Source organism: Trichomycterus rosablanca, chromosome 9 (genome assembly GCF_030014385.1).
Source record: "Trichomycterus rosablanca isolate fTriRos1 chromosome 9, fTriRos1.hap1, whole genome shotgun sequence".
NCBI lineage: Eukaryota > Metazoa > Chordata > Actinopteri > Siluriformes > Trichomycteridae > Trichomycterus > Trichomycterus rosablanca.
Window position 1 is genome coordinate 847,367 of NC_085996.1, and position 17,430 is coordinate 864,796.

Consider the following 17,430-nt stretch of genomic DNA (forward strand, 5'->3'; position numbering starts at 1 on the left):
AGTCCTGTAGTTTGTTGATATGGGACTTGTGGGGGGATAAATACACGTTTTAATGAGTTCAGCTTCTATTTTCGGGAACAGTCCTGATTTATTTAGGCTTTTTGTTTAGGGTGATTTTATTTATTTATTTATTTATTTGTGCTCAGGAAGCGCAGCACCGCACTCTGGTGTTCAACAACACAACCAACAATCAGATTATGTTCATAAACATGTGCACATTTCTTTCAACCACCGCGACCCTGACCAGAATTAAGCGGTAAGTGAAAGTAAAAATGTATTTTTGTATTTAAGTATGTGGCCAAAAATATTATCACCCCTCAACCTTCTTAAAAAAAAAGAATATTCTCCAACTTTACTTATGGACGCTTGTGGCTTTATATTTTTGGTTGGAGCAATATTCTCCTATCCTCCTAACAGTATTCCCAACAACACTGCTGCACCTGCTGCACACATACCAGTACAACACCCTACCATGCCATGCACCACAATGTCATCTTAGTGACGATTATGGTCGTCCCTTTATGTTGATGGATAGAAAAAGGGTGTACAGACTAACAGTCAGTACTTGTATACCCATATTTATATGTTATACATATGTGCCTGTTCTGAATGGTGAGGATTGAGTGAATCCTGAAGCTTGATCTAATTATCTGTAATCGATATGACTTTACAGGGTCATTCTGTGATGGCACTTGAGGATGGGTACCCAAGTACCAGCCCCTTTGCCCCATCTTTCCAAAAGTAACGTTTACATAAATGTTTAAATTATAAATGTAAAGATTTTATATCATGTATGAATAAAATGGACTTTCTTTAAGCAGCTCAGGGGCTTTTTTTTGGGGGGGGGGGGGGGGGGGGGGGGGATTTTATTTTATTTTATATATACTTCATATACAGTCTTTTATGGAATCAAATGGAATCGTGGAATTTGCATGGAATCAAAGAATCGACTCCCAGCCCTGTAATTCGTCACACACTTGAAACGAGTGTGTACCGAACGACACAGCAGAGAGTCGATTCTTTAATTCCTGGCATTGATATTAACGAATCGGCTCAGAAGCTTTGGAGTCGGTTCGCGGAGTCAAGCGATGACCTTCAGGAAACTGCACTCATTTTTTAACATATATACTGATTCAGTTATTATTACAAGGCTTAACAGGGCGGCATCCTTGTCAGGGTCGCGTTGGGTCCGGAGCCACCCGAATATAGCAAAAAGGAAAACAGAGATACAAACTGGACATGGAGCTGATTCATTCCAGGTTAAAAACACAGCCTACAATCGCAGCTCGTCCATTTGTGCTTGTTTTTCTAAAGGGACCAGGTTTGGGGTGGCTCCTGAACCACTGCGACCCTGATAAGAACGATTTCTATGGTTAAAAAATGAATAAATATGTATATGAGCGATTTTTAAAAGTAATTTAACTAACGAGCGTTACACTGAGGCTTAAACAAGCAGGTTCGACCCTCGTCTGACGTTATTAGAGTTAAGAAGTTTGGTATGTTCTCCTCCCCCTCCCAAACCATGGTGATTAATCCGACTAGCAAAACAAAGCTAACAAACCGACAAAGAGTTTGACCTGGTCGGCGCCGTCTAGGCAACGTTCCAAACTAGTTTTGTGTCCCAAATTGCACCTTGCTCCCTGTTCCCTACACACTACACAATGCATTAAGTGTCCTCCCCTCCTGTATTTGGACACAGATCCATTACAATGCATTGTGGGATATCAGAAGCGCTCTGTTTGTTCACTTGTGTGCTGTTAAATTGGTTTCTAACGAGCAAAACTTTGTAAGTAGTGCACTATGTAGTGAACGTAATACGGTTTAGGACACGAACAGACTCACTTATGCGCATGCGCTCTGAGCCGGCACTGCAGACCCGTCCGTTTTAACAGTGAAGCTGAGGGTGAATGGCTGCACAGGAGCTGCTCAGCTGGAGAGAAGGTCTCTGCATGGACAAACATGAAGCGTTTGCAACTTTTAAGATGTTTTATAGGTTTATAGAAGAATTAGAATGTAGATTTTAATATTTCCAGGCCACAAGTTGGGGGAAAAACACCAAAAGCTGGTGTATGCCAAGATAGATGGATGGCACATGCAAGGAGGACCAGCTCCTTTCCTTCCTGTTCTACCAAGCCGTGCGGGACCATAAGCCCGTCTGGATGCTGGAGGACATGCGCACCATGGAAACGTTCCACTGGGAGGAAAGCGCCCGGCAGCAGACCTACACGCCGTCCGAGGCGCTCCTGTACGCCATCGTGCACGACCACCGTGCGTATGCGCAGTACCTCCTGAATCGGTACTCCGACGGCGCGCTGGCTCTCCCGGGTAAAAGCTTCTGCTGCGGCCCGTCGTCTGCGCCGCACTTGTCCATGGCAGTCCGCTACGACCGGAAGGACATCCTGGCGCTCATCCTGCAGGTGGCGCACCGCGTGCCCGCTCTGAGCTCGTACGTGAACCGAGGCGGGTGCTACCACACGGAGGACGGGAAGACGCCCCTCCACCTGGCGTGCGAGCTCTCCCGGTACGAGGCCGTGGTGACGCTCCTGGGGAACGGCGCCTCCCCGCGAGCCGAGGACCACAGCGGCATGACGCCGCTGGACCTCGTTCTCCAGCAGCTCCGGAGCTCCAAAGCAAACGCCGGCGCGAAGAAGCTCTGCCTGAACAGCCTGCTCATGTTCATGCCCGAGCTGCGGTTCAAACTCAAGAGCTCGCTGGAGAAGGACCCACAGTGCTGGTCCAAAGTCCTGGGAGAGGACAAGTTTAACTACCTCGTCGGGAAGACGCCGGCGCCGCTCGGTCTCATAGCTATGCAGAGAGTTCTGTCCCGGCTCGATCCGCAGGAATTCCCCAAGAGTCTGGACAAGCTTCCCATCCCGGCATCTCTGAAACCCCTCGCTCAGACCTGACGCAGGGGCTCGCACCTTTAGGGGGTCGTACTGATTATAATTAGAGGTGCACCAACAGTGAGGGCGGTGATAGCTAAGCGGTTAGGGTACTGGACTAGAATTGGAAGGTTGGCACTGTTGGGCCCCTGACTAAGGCCCTTAATTCTCAATTTGGATAAAAGCGCCCTCTAAAGGCCGTAAACGTAAATGAATTTATTTGTGACTGATTCCTGTTTGGATTTCTTTCACTTTTATTTTTACCTACCGTGTTATCCTGGTCAGGGTCACAGTGGGTCAGGTTTATTAGCATCATATGAACATAAAATCAATCAGTCTGCTGATTCCTGATCAGCTGTTTGGAGAGAAGACGTTGGTTGGTACAGATCGGGCACCTCTGATTATAATGAATGTAAGACGTGACTGGCATGAGTTTGACGTGTTCGTTCACTGTGTGGCATGAAATGAAAAATGCGCTGAAACCTTTAACCCCTGAAACTACATGAAACATCTTCAGTCTTCCTGTTCCTACAGAAAATAACGTGTTTTAAAAAAAGATATTTTTATGTAACTGGAATTTTAATTCTAATGAAAACTGGTTTTACATTTTCACTGAAGCTCTGCAGTTTTATATAATATGTTGAAGATGTTAGTGGGGTTTGAATCTGAGCTGTGCTATCGGCCTGTCTGGCGTCTGCATGGATAATCTCCGTGGGCGGCGGGAATGACTGAAACAGCCTAGTCATTGAGAGGTGTACACGTCAGTGCGCTCTCAGTGCAGGTCCCAAGCCCGGATAGAAATAGGAGGGCTGCATGAGGACAGGAGTCCAACATAAAAACTGTACCAGGTCTGGTATGAGGATCAGATCCGCTGTGGAGACGGGAGCAGCCAAAAGAACCAAAAAAAAAAGAACTAATATAAAGTGCAGAATTATAAATAGCATGTTCAGTCATTCTCATGTGAAGATGTAATGAAGCAACAGGAGTATGAATTAAAATGATTAATTTAAGTTTTGATCTGTTATTCAGTTTTCTGACGTGTTGGTGATTATTTGTGCCGACTGATGAGGATATTTAGGCTGCGCTCACATCGATGTTGTGGCCGATGTTTAAAAGAACATTTAATTTTCTTAATAAAGGCACACAGAACCAGATTGAGGCTGATATGGTAGAACAATTTTATTTTTCCATGTGTTAAACCTCATTGTACAAAAGATGAACATGAACATTTTTAAAATAACCAAGCACAACACATTTCTTTAATTTTTTTGGGGTTTTTGTTTTTTTAAATATGCTTCAGGAGCTCAGTCAACAAAGATATATAAAAAACAATACCAAAGGACCATTCATAAGATAGCTAAGGATGGAACACAGACTGAAGGCTGCCACCCACTATAAACCAAATACACACAAAATCCAAACATCCTGCTTGATTTTCTTCAACACGCATATAAACCAACTGCAACCCAACGTCACTGCTTTCCTCTTTCACTACTCCGGATAAAAATAATAACCCAACTAAACATAAGCAAAGGGCAAACTAATGCAAACTCTACGGGCTAAGCTCCATGCACCACCGGCAAATACCAACAAGACCAAATTATACTTCCTCCAACTAACGCGAGACTATATACATACCTGTAATGGCTGCCTTAATGGTTCTGCCTTCAAATTAAAAGTCCCTACCGGCTACCAAAGTCTCTACTGACTACACCAGCACAACACACACTAACACACCAGCACCATGTCAGTGTCACTGCAGTGCTGAGAATGATCCACCACCTAAATAATACCTGCTCTGTAGTGGTCCTGACCATTGTAAAACAGGGTGAAAGGGGGCTAACAAAGCATGTAGAGAAACAGATGGACTACAGTCAGTAATTGTAGAACTACAAAGTGTTTCTATATGGTAAGTGGAGCTGATAACATGGTCAGTGAGTGTAGAAACAAGGAGGTGGTTTTAATGTTATGGCTAACCGGTGTATAATATATATATATATGTCGAACCTTATTACTCGGCCTCATTATTGATTCCCGTTTTCAGTTACAATTAGATTTTACTGCATACTAGTTTTGGTCTAGCAAAACAAAGTACAAATTTAACTCTGACAGGTACAAATTGAAAATACAATAAAAAAAATTAATTTTTACTAATACAAATTAAAAATACATTTACATTTTCTGCATTTAGAAGACACCTTTATCCAAAGTGACTTACAATTATGACTAAACACAGTTTTGAGCAGTTAAGGGTTAAGGGCCTTGCTCAGGGGCCCAACAGTGACAACCTGGTGGTGGTGGGGCTTAAACCAGCAACCTTCTGATTACTAGTCCAGTACCTTTACCACTGGGCTATTTCTGCCAAAATACAATAAAAATTTTAATTTATACTAATACAAATTTTGAATACAATAGTAAATGTAGTTTTTACAAATACAAATATAGCCGTCTTTAAAAACAAGCTACAAACACTCATACTGACATGTGGAAACAGATGGAGAGGTGTATTTCTTGAAGAAAATGCGAGCGTTGGTTGCAGTAGATGACGGACCTAAAACCCTGCTGAGCAAGCCGAGGGCGACTGTGGCAAGGAAAAACTCCCCTAAAGTTACAGGAAGAAACCTTGAGAGGAACCAGACTCAGCAGGGACCCCCGTCCTCCTCGGGTGGCCTGGAGGATCATTTAAATAAATAGGATTTACACAAATTATACAAACACACAATTAAATTGAAGTCTGTGATAAAGTCGGTAGTGAGTTCTTGACATTTTTATCTGTCACATCTAGCAGGAGCAGCATCGTTTGCACGGCAGTCTTGACTTGCAGGATTAAACGTCGAGAGGGTGAACAGGTTTCCATCAGAAGCACCTCGGGATAAAACAACAGAAAATGTAGTTACAATGTGAAATCTTTAAAAGGTCAGTTCTGCACAGAGTGATCGAACAAGAGAGGCAGAACGACAGCAACCCAACATCCCTGATGTTGTCTATAGTCGGGGTGGGCAGCTCCGGTCCTTGGGGTCAGCTCACAGGTCTCGGTTAAACAAAGTGCACTAATACAGTTATCTGTTATAATCTCATTTACAATTACAGTTTTGCACGCAAGTGATCTAATGTTTAGAAGTCCTAACTTTAGTTTAGCCTTACTATGGTTTTCATGATGCTCATTTAGATTAATTTTAATTAAGTTATTATGACATACTTTTTGATTTTGTTTTGGCTTACACCTGCCACGGTAAACAGACACAGTCTCAATGGTTTGTGACCTAAGGATTCCAGGTGACGTCCGATGGTGACTCGTCATTTACCTCTATCTGCCGCTACACTAACGCGGTGGTAAAGCCTGTCACCTATGCTGCAAGAAAGCGAACACCACACCCAGGGACTCAGATAAACACCGGACAGGTATTACTAGAGCAGGGAGGGGACCTAGAGACTGGAACAGGGGCAACAAAAACTGAAATACTCAAGGCAGGAATACAGGGAAGGTGTAGCGAGGAAACCCAGAGGCTGGGATCAAGGCACGTAGACTTGGAGGGAACACTGGAGACTGGAGACTGGAGAGGAGGAGAGGAGTCTTCTGGAGACTTATCCACCTCCATTCTCTCATCTTCCTTCTCGTCCACCTCCATTGTCTCATCCTCTACCTGATCCACCTCCATTGTCTCGTCCTCCTCCTTGTCAACTTCCATTGTCTCTTCTTCATCCACCTCCACTCCAAAAAACAACAACATATATATAAGAAAAGAGCTTATATATTCTGCAAGAAGAAGAAGAACAAGAAGAAGAAGAGAAACAAGACTAATAAAGATTAATAGTGTGGTTGCAGTAGACGAGTTGGTTCTTCAGTTTAGCTGAAGATCTCTAAACATCTGTCAGGAAACAAACAGAACATTTTACAAATGTGGTTTTGTTTTGTTTCACTGTACATAAGGATTTTCATTTCATTTTCTGTGACTAAATGATTGGAACACAATTTTTAAAAGTTAATACATTTGTGTTTTTAATTTGTGTTTTTTTTTATTATATATTCCAGGTCATGAATATCTAGAATGTGTCGTCTTCTCACCTTGATCAGCTGCTTTTCATAACCATCAACAACCTTTGGTTCAACCCTGGTAGGATATTTTACTGTTTTACTAGGAGTTATTGATAAAGCTGAACAAGATTTTAGTCTGATTTATTATTCCTAAACCAGTTATTCCAACTAGATATTGTTATACTGACACATTCATTAGCCCATCTACTCTTCCAACTACCTTTTATTAGGTTTTAATTTAAGTTTTACCTTAATCATAGTATAGATTAACAGAGACTGGAGACTGGAGACTGGAGAGGAGGATAGGAGTCTCCTAGAGACTCGTCCACCTCCATTGTCTCGCCTTTTACCTCGTCCACCTCCATTGTCTCATCCTCTTGCTCATCCACCTCCATCGTCTCTTTCTCATCCACCTCCACTCCAAAAAACAACATCATTACTCAGGAGAAAAAAGCTTTAAGTGTTATATCAGATTTTTTCTTTTTTTTTTCACAGCTGAAAAGATCAAGAGCAAGTAGGTGAATAAGGTTGAAGGAGACTGCAAATGTTGGTGGGGCCAAGCCATGTAAGACCTTAAACAGACGAGGAGTTTTAAATTGCATTCAGAAATGAACAGGAAGTGTGTAGATGTTTGATTGTGGGATTGTAGGAATTCTAGCTGCACGTATTGCTACCTGTTCAGACTCTGAACCAGGAGATCATTTGAATTCCAGGACCAGCATGACATGCAAGTTTCTTACAGAAGTATGTAAAACAATTTTCCCAGATTATCATTTATACATACTCACCTGAGTCAGACTTGGTCCCAGGTTCTGTTGATCTCCACTGGCGTGGGGCACCTGAGTGACCTAAAAATAATTTAAAAAAAAAACCCAAAACAAATCAAATGTTCTGGCACTATTTGGACTCTGAAAGCTGCTTTATAAATAAACTTTCCTTGTGTTGTCTTGGCTTCTTTTTCTTCATCATCATCTTCATCTTTTTCTGAAAGCATAATTATTTTAATTGGTTTAAAGAAAAGTTATTTTATGTATAAACAAAACTTCATTTCTGTGTAGATTTTGCAGTTTGTTTAATTAATTTTTTTACGTTTAACAATATTTTGTACATTTAAAACACTAAGCTCATTTCCACAAAAGTTGGGACGTTTAGTAAAAGGCAGTAAAAAGAAGAATGTGTGATGAACTGATTCTTTTCAGTCTTTATTTAACTGATAAAAGTAGAAAGAAAAGATTTATAATGTTTCACTGATCAACTTCATTCTAGTTTGTAAATAGATCTGATTTGAAAACTCGCAGTCTTGAGTTGAGAAATGTTCTTTATGAACTGATGATTCTCTATTGAAGTTTGGAACACAGTGGTGAGCCACGCCCAATCATTGCTTGTACAGACTGATCCTGATCCAGGTGGATCCTTTTATACTCGATCATGATTCCATCACCTGGTACCGACTCACCTGCTCACATTTCAAAATACTGAAACTTTCATATTTTAATATCAACTTTATTTGACTTATTTTGCCTCCATTCCAACTTTTTTGAAGTGTGTTGCATAAAGACATTTATAGACATTTACCCGTGGTGGTTCATCCATATCTGGTCTTTCATCACCCTGGTCCAGGGTTTGGTGGAAGAGTCTCTGAGTAAACAAAATAAAACATAAACAATGAACACGATTGCACAGGAGAAAAGTGTTCAGATCCACAAGATCCACTACAGCCATGCTGCCGGGTGGGACTCAGCTTTGTGTCAGCAGTTTGGGGAAGGCTTTTTCCTGTTTTACTAAACCTGTATTATAAAGAAGTGTATAAGACGTGTATAAGACGTGTATAAGACGTGTATAAGACGTGTATAAGACGTGTATAAGACGTGTATAAGGCGTGTATAAGACGTGTATAAGGCGTGTATAAGACGTATAAGACGTGTATAAGACGTGTATAAGACGTGGCTTGATGAGTTCAGTGTGGTGAAGGTTCAGTGGGATGCACAAAAATGAAAGAAAATTAATGGGGGGGTTTTGTGTAGATTAATGATCATCTCAATTCAGTTCATTTCAGTTTAGGCTGTAACGATACAAACTTTGGAAACAGGGAAGGTTAAAGAGGATGATTGTTGATGTGAAGCACTGTAGAAGGAAGGTTTCAGTTTCTGTTTCTGCTTTTCAAACCCTAGACTGACAGCAGGTGTATTTACATTAGTACCACCCCGTATTTACATTAGTACCACCCCGTATTTACATTTTCCTCTGCGTCACTTGGACTTTTACTGAGCTTCTTGATTTGCCTCATTCTGCATAATGTTTCTCTGGATCCGGTTTTTCTGGATGATGTTTGTCTGTTTCTTCCTGGATTATTGTTAGTTTTGTGAAGACTGGGATTATGGAGAACAGCAGCACAATGAGCAGGAGGATCAATTTTATTCTGTATTAATTATCCTAAAGAAACAGAAAGATCTGCTGATCAGATGATCTACTTTTTTCTTTTCCTAAATGAACTCTGATATTTAGTGTGAGAAGCTGATCTTTCAGCATTTAGCATTTTTAGCATTTTAGAATTTTTAGCATAATGATCTTGATGGCTGATCTATTAAAACTGATTATAGCTGTACAGGTTTTTAAAAATAATTGAAGAATTCAGGGAAATAAAGTGTATTTAGTGAACTTCTAAGACGAATAACTAAGTAGATCTGTGTGTTTTATATAAATAGGGTTTTTTTTAATTGTGAGCTCATGGAGGGGAAAACAATTTTGTTCTGTAAACACACCACGGCTTTTGAAAGTTTTAATATTAACATGATTTTTTCCCATCAGAATAGAAATGCAGTAGTGATGTAGAGATTACAGAGATTTGTAGAAGTTAAAGTCCAGATTTCTTTAATATGTGTTAGGTAAATTTAGAACCTGCTGGTCGTGGTGAGTTCATTTTCCTGTTTCCATAGTTCTGACTGTTTTGATTAGCTGATGGTAACTCTCTCCCTCTCTACCTATTCAAAATGCAAATGCAGGAACTCAGGAACAACGTCACCACTGATTCATTCATTTTCATGTTTTACCACCTCTTTACCCTGGTCAGGGTCATGGTGGGTCCACCTCAGAAAGAAGGGCAGTAATTGGCTAGTGTAATTTACCGCTGTGCCGTCATGTTTCCATGTTTATTTTAGAAATAAAAGCACTATATTGTATCTCCGTTTGTTCCTGTTGTTTCCCTTCTATCTACGTCTTTTTTACCTTTAGTGTGTAAACGCTTGTGTGTGAAGGTTCTGGAAGTCAGGTTTAAACATGTTAAGGACCCATAACCCACTTTTATAGTTTCAATAACGCATTTTCAACTTCATCAGCTAGAAATATACACAGAAGTCTCAAAGATGTAAATGTAGGGTTTCACCATCAGAAGTACAGTTCAGTACGTCTATCTGTAAGTGTGTGTGGACAGACAGAGAGTGCTAGAGAGAGAAATACAGCAAAAAAAGTTGTAATTTTAATGATGATATGTTTTAAACATGTTTTAAGGCCAGTAGTAGCTCAGCTCTGAAGGTACAGGAATAGTAATCAGAAGGTTGCTGGTTCAATTGCCAAGTTGCCAGTGTTGGGCCCCTAAGCAAGGTCCTTAATCCTCAGTTGCTTGCATGATATTAAGAGATCACTGTAATTCAGTTTGAGTAAAAGTGTCTTTTAAATGCCATAAATGTAAACGTTGAATTCTTAACTTTGCTGGATGGAATGCCGTTATTTTAAATGCTGTAGTTTATACAGTACAAAGTAAAAATATACGTTAAGAAACTATGACACATGATGCCCTGCCGAATCCGATCAGCTACAACTGATAGAACGTTAAAATATGTAGTTTTCTCATAGTGTGAGGACATAGTGAGTGAGAGAGAATGACAAGAAAAAAGACTTTGTGTAGTTAAAAGAGAAAGTTGAAAGTAAGAGATTCAAAGTGATTGAAATATTTTTTACCTTGATTGCTCGTTTGGAAACCTCCATAATGTGGGGCCTTGTTTAGCTTGTAGCAAACGTAACGAGCCTAACGAGAGCAAACTCAAGATTAACTAAAATTTAGTGTCTATAATTAACTATTTATTAGTGAGATTGGTATTTTTTAGTCTTTTTCTTATTAATTATTAACTTTATTATTATTATTAATATTTTTTCCAGTCGTTTTTTTGTCTGACTGTTTTTGTCAAATATTCTACAGTAAACGGCACCGTAAAATGAAACCTTGTGGCTTATATACAGCTCTGATGCATGCGTAAGCGTTCACTGGCTACGCCCAACGCTTCGACCCAAGACACCTTGTGACCTGCCTGAGCAAAAATGTTCACACACCCATGAACTACATGACCAAATGCATTCAGACACCACCAGTTTACCAGTACCTTAACTGCTGAGCTACCACAGCCAAAATCAGCGCACTGATGAGGGCTGAGACGGCCTGGCTGCAATCATAGAACCAATTCATTTTCATAAACATATATATACATAGTTTTTGTGGCTGGAAAACCTGAATTAAATAATTACAATAATTAAAAGTGCTGTCCAGATTATTTTTGTCATAAAGTGTCTTAATATAAACAGGGGCAAAGAAACTCACCCTAACATTTTAGGCTGTTTCAGCAAAAGTCCTTAAATAAAGGGTTGAAAGGTTTTGGTCCCTCATCATGTCCTGGTCTGAACCATCACTTCCTGTCACTGCATCTGAGTTTCACATGTTCCTTCTTTATTCAGGTACAGTTTTATTTAACCACTTTTGGGGCTCTAAATTGCACCTGGGTCTGAATGAGTGTCACCATGCAACTGTGTTGTTGTCTTGTGCCCAGGGTTTCGGGGTGGCACAGGACCACGTGCCCGCTCTGAGCTCGTACGTGAACCGAGGCGGGTGCTACCACACGGAGGACGGGAAGACGCCCCTCCACCTGGCGTGCGAGCTCTCCCGGTACGAGGCCGTGGTGACGCTCCTGGGGAACGGCGCCTCCCCGCGAGCCGAGGACCACAACGGCATGACGCCGCTGGACCTCGTTCTCCAGCAGCTCCGGAGCTCCAAAGCAAACGCCGGCGTGAAGAAGCTCTGCCTGAACAGCTTGCTCATGTTCATGCCCGAGCTGCGGTTCAAACTCAAGAGCTCGCTGGAGAAGGACCCACAGTGCTGGTCCAAAGTCCTGGGAGAAGACAAGTTTAACTACCTCGTCGGGAAGACGCCGGCGCCGCTCTGTCTCATAGCTATGCAGAGAGTTCTGTCCCGGCTCGATCCGCAGGAATTCCCCAAAAGTCTGGACAAGCTTCCCATCCCGGCGTCTCTGAAACCCCTCGCTCAGACCTGACGCAGGGGCTCGCACCTTTAGGGGGTCGTACTGATTATAATTAGAGGTGCACCAACAGTGAGGGCGGTGATAGCTAAGCGTTTAGGGTACTGGACTAGAATTGGAAGGTTGGCACTGTTGGGCCCCTGACTAAGGCCCTTAATTCTCAATTTGGATAAAAGCGCCCTCTAAAGGCCGTAAACGTAAATGAATTTATTTGTGACTGATTCCTGTTCGGATTTCTTTCACTTTTATTTTTACCTACCGTGTTATCCTGGTCAGGGTCACAGTGGGTCAGGTTTATTAGCATCATATGAACATAAAATCAATCAGTCTGCTGATTCCTGATCAGCTGTTTGGAGAGAAGACGTTGGTTGGTACAGATCGGGCACCTCTGATTATAATGAATGTAAGACGTGACTGGCATGAGTTTGACGTGTTCGTTCACTGTGTGGCATGAAATGAAAAATGCGCTGAAACCTTTAACCACTGAAACTACATGAAACATCTTCAGTCTTCCGTAAAATAACGTGTTTTAAAAAATATTTTTATCTAAATGGAATTTTAATTCTAATGAAAACTGTTTTTACCTTTTCACTGAAGCTCTGCAGTTTTATAAAATATGTTGAAGATGTTAGTGGGGTCTGAATCTGAGCTGTGCTATCAACCTGTCGGGCGTCTGCATGGATAATCTCAGTGGGTGGAGGGAATGACTGAAACAGCCTAGCCATTGAGAGGTGTACACGTCAGTGCGCTCTCAATGCAGGTCCCAACCCCTCAAATATAATCAAATTGAAATGAATTAACAGCACTAAGCACGTTGCTTAGTTTATCTGATTTACTTAATAAAACAAAATAAACTTGTGTCTTTAAAATTTTACTTCTGGTTGTTGCACACAGACCTGTTGTCTAGTTCAGATTAACCGCTCACCACTGGTTCACCTGTACGGCTTGTCAGAGACTCATTTAACCTTTATATGAATTTTGAATGTTATTTATTTAAGAAAAATATCCATTCCACAAGCCACAGCTATTGCTTTATTTATTTATTTAAATTCAGCTTCAACGGCACTGGGAAGATGTACACCCCCTGTCCCAAGAGAGAGATAATCCACCTATTATAAACACCTAACTATGAAAGGGAATAACTTTTGGGGGGTATTTATTGATTTCTGAAGTAAGTTAATGTTAATAAGCTGATAAATTGAAACAAACACAGAATAAACTTTCATGGACTTGACTTTAACAGAACCTGCATAACAAATACTGTTAATAAGCTGGTGTTTTAGGGTCACTGTAAAAAAAATGAGAAAATGATTTAAAGAATAAAGTGAAATATTGTGGTGTTAAAATGTTGGCTGTTGAAGATTTAGTTTTACTTTCGTTTCAGTTTCACTAATAAAGAATCTTTAATCTCCTGCACATGAAGGAGGCGGCACATGTCGCTCTAAGACCTCTACATACTTTTCTGTATTAATGCTGCAGTGATAGCTCAGGTCAAGATACTGAACTAGTAAACAGAAGGTTGCCGGTTCGAGCCCTACCACCACCAAGTTGTCACTGTTGGGTCCCTTAACCCTCAATTGCTCATCGTGTAAGTCGCTTTGGATAAAAGCGTCTGCTAAATGCTTTAAATGTAAATGCTGCATCACAGACGTGTTAATGACCTTTACCAAGGGCACTGACACGCCCCATACCATGACACACCCTGGTACTGACACACCCCATTTAGATTTTACTTCATACTAGTTTTGGTCGAGCAAAACAAAGTACAACTTTAACTTCGACAAGTAAAAACTTACAGTAGTACAATTAAAATTTTTATATTTACTAATACAAATTTAAAATACAATAAAAAATTTATTTTTACTAATACAAATTTAAAATACAATAAAACATTTTATTTTTACTAAAACAAATTTAAAATACAATTAAAAATTAGCTTTTTACTAATACAAATTTAAAATACAATTAAAAATTATTAACTTTTTACTAATACAAATTTAAAATACAATTAAACATTTTATTTTTACTAATACAAATTTTAAATATAACTAGAGAGGTGTATTTCCTGAAGAAAATGCAAATGTGATGGCAGTGCAGCGGGTGGGCGGGGGTGCGTATCCAAATGCTGTATCCAAGTCTGGGTGTCATCAGTAGGCTTTACGATTTAGAGTTGGAACGTTGATATCTTAAACTTTCAAAAACTGAATGGAAGTCAATGGGGCCAAAAAACAGTGTAAAACCGGGCGTGGCAAATTAATGGGTGGGCGGATGCAGAAGCTGTATAAATGCAGACCGTGTGCTGGACGATTTGGAGTTGGAACGGCATCGATTTCTATTTCTGAAGAAAAAAAAAGAAGAATAATAAGACTAACGGATAACAATTATTATTATTAGAATTGCTTTCTGCAATCACACTAATTAAAATTTTAATTTTTACAAGTACAAATATAGCCGTCTTTAAAAACAAACACTCATACTGACATGTGGAAACAGATGGAGAGGTGTATTTCCTGAAGAAAATGCGAGCGTTGGTTGCAGTAGATGACGGACCTAAAACCCTGCTGAGCAAGCCGAAGGCGACTGTGGCAAGGAAAAACTCCCCTAAAGTTACAGGAAGAAACCTTGAGAGGAACCAGACTCAGCAGGGACCCCCGTCCTCCTCGGGTGGCCTGGAGGATCATTTAAATAAATAGGATTTACACAAATCATACAAACAAAATTTTATTGAAGTCTGATAAAGTCGGTAGTGAGTTCTTGACATTTTTACCTGTCACATCTAGCAGGAGCAGCATCGTTGGCAGGGCAGTCTTGACTTGCAGGATTAAACCTTGAGAGGGTGAACAGGTTTCCATCAGAAGCACCTCGGGATAAAACAACAGAAAATGTAGTTACAATGTGAATGGTTAAAATGTCAGTTCTGCACAGAGGACAAGAGAGGCAGAACGACAGCATCCTATGACCTATGACCAGGAACTCCCGAGCTCTGCACCTTTGTCTATAGTCAGCTCCAGTCCTTGGGATCAGCTCACATGTCTCGGTTAAACAAAGTGCACTAAGACAGTTATCTGTTATAATCTCATTTACAATTACAGTTTTACACGCAAGTGATCTGATGTTTAGAAGTCCTAACTTTAGTTTAACTTGCAGACAGTCAGTTTAGCCTGTTTGTCTGCTGCCTGGTCAGTTTTCACTATCTGCAACCTATGCTGCAAGAAATGCGAGCAGCACCCTCCCACGTGGGGTGGACACCATCCCGCTTCAAAAGACCAGGCCTTCCCTCAAAGGTGGACCAGTTATCTACAAAATCAATGCAGTTTTCTGAGCACCATTTAGACATCCAGCTTTTCAGCGACAACAACCTGCTGTAGGTTTCGCCACTGGGTGGAATCGGTAAGGGGCCAGAGCACACTACTGCCTCAGACATCGACCTAGCTAACTCACACACCTCTTTAACATTATTCTTAGTAACCTCAGACTGCCGTAAACGAACATCATTAGTGCCGACGTGGATAACAATCTTCGAAAATCTACGATTAGCATTAGCCAGCACTTTTAGATCTGCTCTGATGTCCCGGGAATACAAGTGCGCCCTGGCCCCCGGGAATACAGGTGACTATGGTTGCTGGTGTCTCTATGGGGGTTGCAATACGCACGTGTCGGAGCTGAGAATCTCCTATAACCAGAGCACTTACATTAACAGGCTTCTCAGCGGGTGGGTCACTGAGTGGGGAAAACCTGTTGGACACGTGCAACTGAGATGGTCGGTGCTTTGCCCTACGACTATGTCGCCGAGACGTCACCCAGTCGCCCCGCTGTGAGGGCTCTAATGCTGGAGTCTGGGGTTCTGTACCTGAACTGCTGGCATTCGGGACTGCTACAGCTGAATCTAAGCCCTCACTAGTAGTAGTCTGTTCTAACGCCCGAATGCGCCCCTGTAACACTGAGATCTTCTCCGTCAGACTAACAACTAATCTACACTTATCACATATAAAGTTATCAGTAACGACGGAGAAGGAATAACTGAACATGTTGCACTCAATACAGGGAAATAAAGCTCCTGCTGGGGCCATAATAACGGAGAAATGTACTTAGCTTTAGAAGATGAGTTGACGTTGCTGTTTAAGTTGGATTCATCGGCGCTTCTGCTGGTAGTCACAGAAAACAGCTTGTTGTCATATACAGAATGTGTTTTACTCTTGTTAAAATAACAGAAAATAACAAAAAGTTTAGGACTATTTTTCGACTTACACTACTTCCCACAATCAAACAGAATACTCTACCTGACAATAGTAAATGACAATAATTCAACTAAATTACAAAGTTAAGAAATCTGCTCAGAATCCAGTCTTTTTTTTTTTTTTTGTGTTTTGTGATTTTGTCCAATCCTCCTTCCTTAAAAGAGCTGAGTGCACTCAAAACTCTCTATACAAGCACATCTGCCTATACCAGGTTTCTTCCCAAAAGACCTCGGCCCCATACCCTGAATTTAGAAACCAGAACAATAAATCTGATTGTTCTACATTAAACCAGCACCAAATCCAAGATTTGCCCAGTCTACCCCCACAGCCACACAACTCATATATTAACATAATCTTAAAAACAAACATTTTCTGACCTTGGTTTGTGGAAGCAGCAGAGATGGCTGACACTGTGGATGTGTGCCTGATTCCTTCTCTCTAAAGCATGACAATCAGTTTTCACCAGACATCAGTCCCCAGGCCAGTCGAGCCGCCCCACATTCAGGCGCCAATTTGTGGTGGAAAAACCCTTGATAAAATACCTCAAAAACTGGATCTAATGAAGAGTAGAGCAGAGTTTTAATCTTGTTTGCAGAGAAAAATCACTCTGACCGAGTCTAATACAGGGGCTCCGTGAATGCGATTACAATTGAAAAAAATAAATAAATAAATAAAAAAAATTTTAAAAGTTTTTAAAAGTTTATATATATATATATATATATATACAGTGTATCACAAAAGTGAGTACACCCCTCACATTTCTGCAGATATTTAAGTATATCTTTTCATGGGACAACACTGACAAAATGACACTTTGACACAATGAAAAGTAGTCTGTGTGCAGCTTATATAACAGTGTAAATTTATTCTTCCCTCAAAATAACTCAATATACAGCCATTAATGTCTAAACCACCGGCAACAAAAGTGAGTACACCTCTAAGAGACTACACCCCTAAATGTCCAAATTGAG

General features: G+C 40.8%; 2 protein-coding genes across 2 annotated transcripts; both read left to right on the forward strand.

The window, feature by feature from the left end:
- Window positions 1-1,941: 1,941 nt before the first annotated feature.
- zgc:112001 (uncharacterized protein LOC550384 homolog) lies at window positions 1,942-3,892 on the forward strand. The gene has a single exon (XM_063002569.1). The coding sequence runs from the start codon at window positions 2,082-2,084 to the stop codon at window positions 2,904-2,906; it is 825 nt and encodes a 274-aa protein (XP_062858639.1). The 5' UTR covers window positions 1,942-2,081; the 3' UTR covers window positions 2,907-3,892.
- A 6,016-nt stretch (window positions 3,893-9,908) lies between these two features.
- On the forward strand, window positions 9,909-12,236 carry LOC134320205 (ankyrin repeat domain-containing protein 9-like). Its single transcript, XM_063001532.1, has 2 exons — window positions 9,909-9,935; window positions 11,736-12,236. Exons 1-2 carry the CDS (start codon window positions 9,909-9,911, stop codon window positions 12,234-12,236), a joined length of 528 nt encoding a protein of 175 aa, XP_062857602.1.
- The last annotated feature ends 5,194 nt before the right edge of the window (window positions 12,237-17,430 follow it).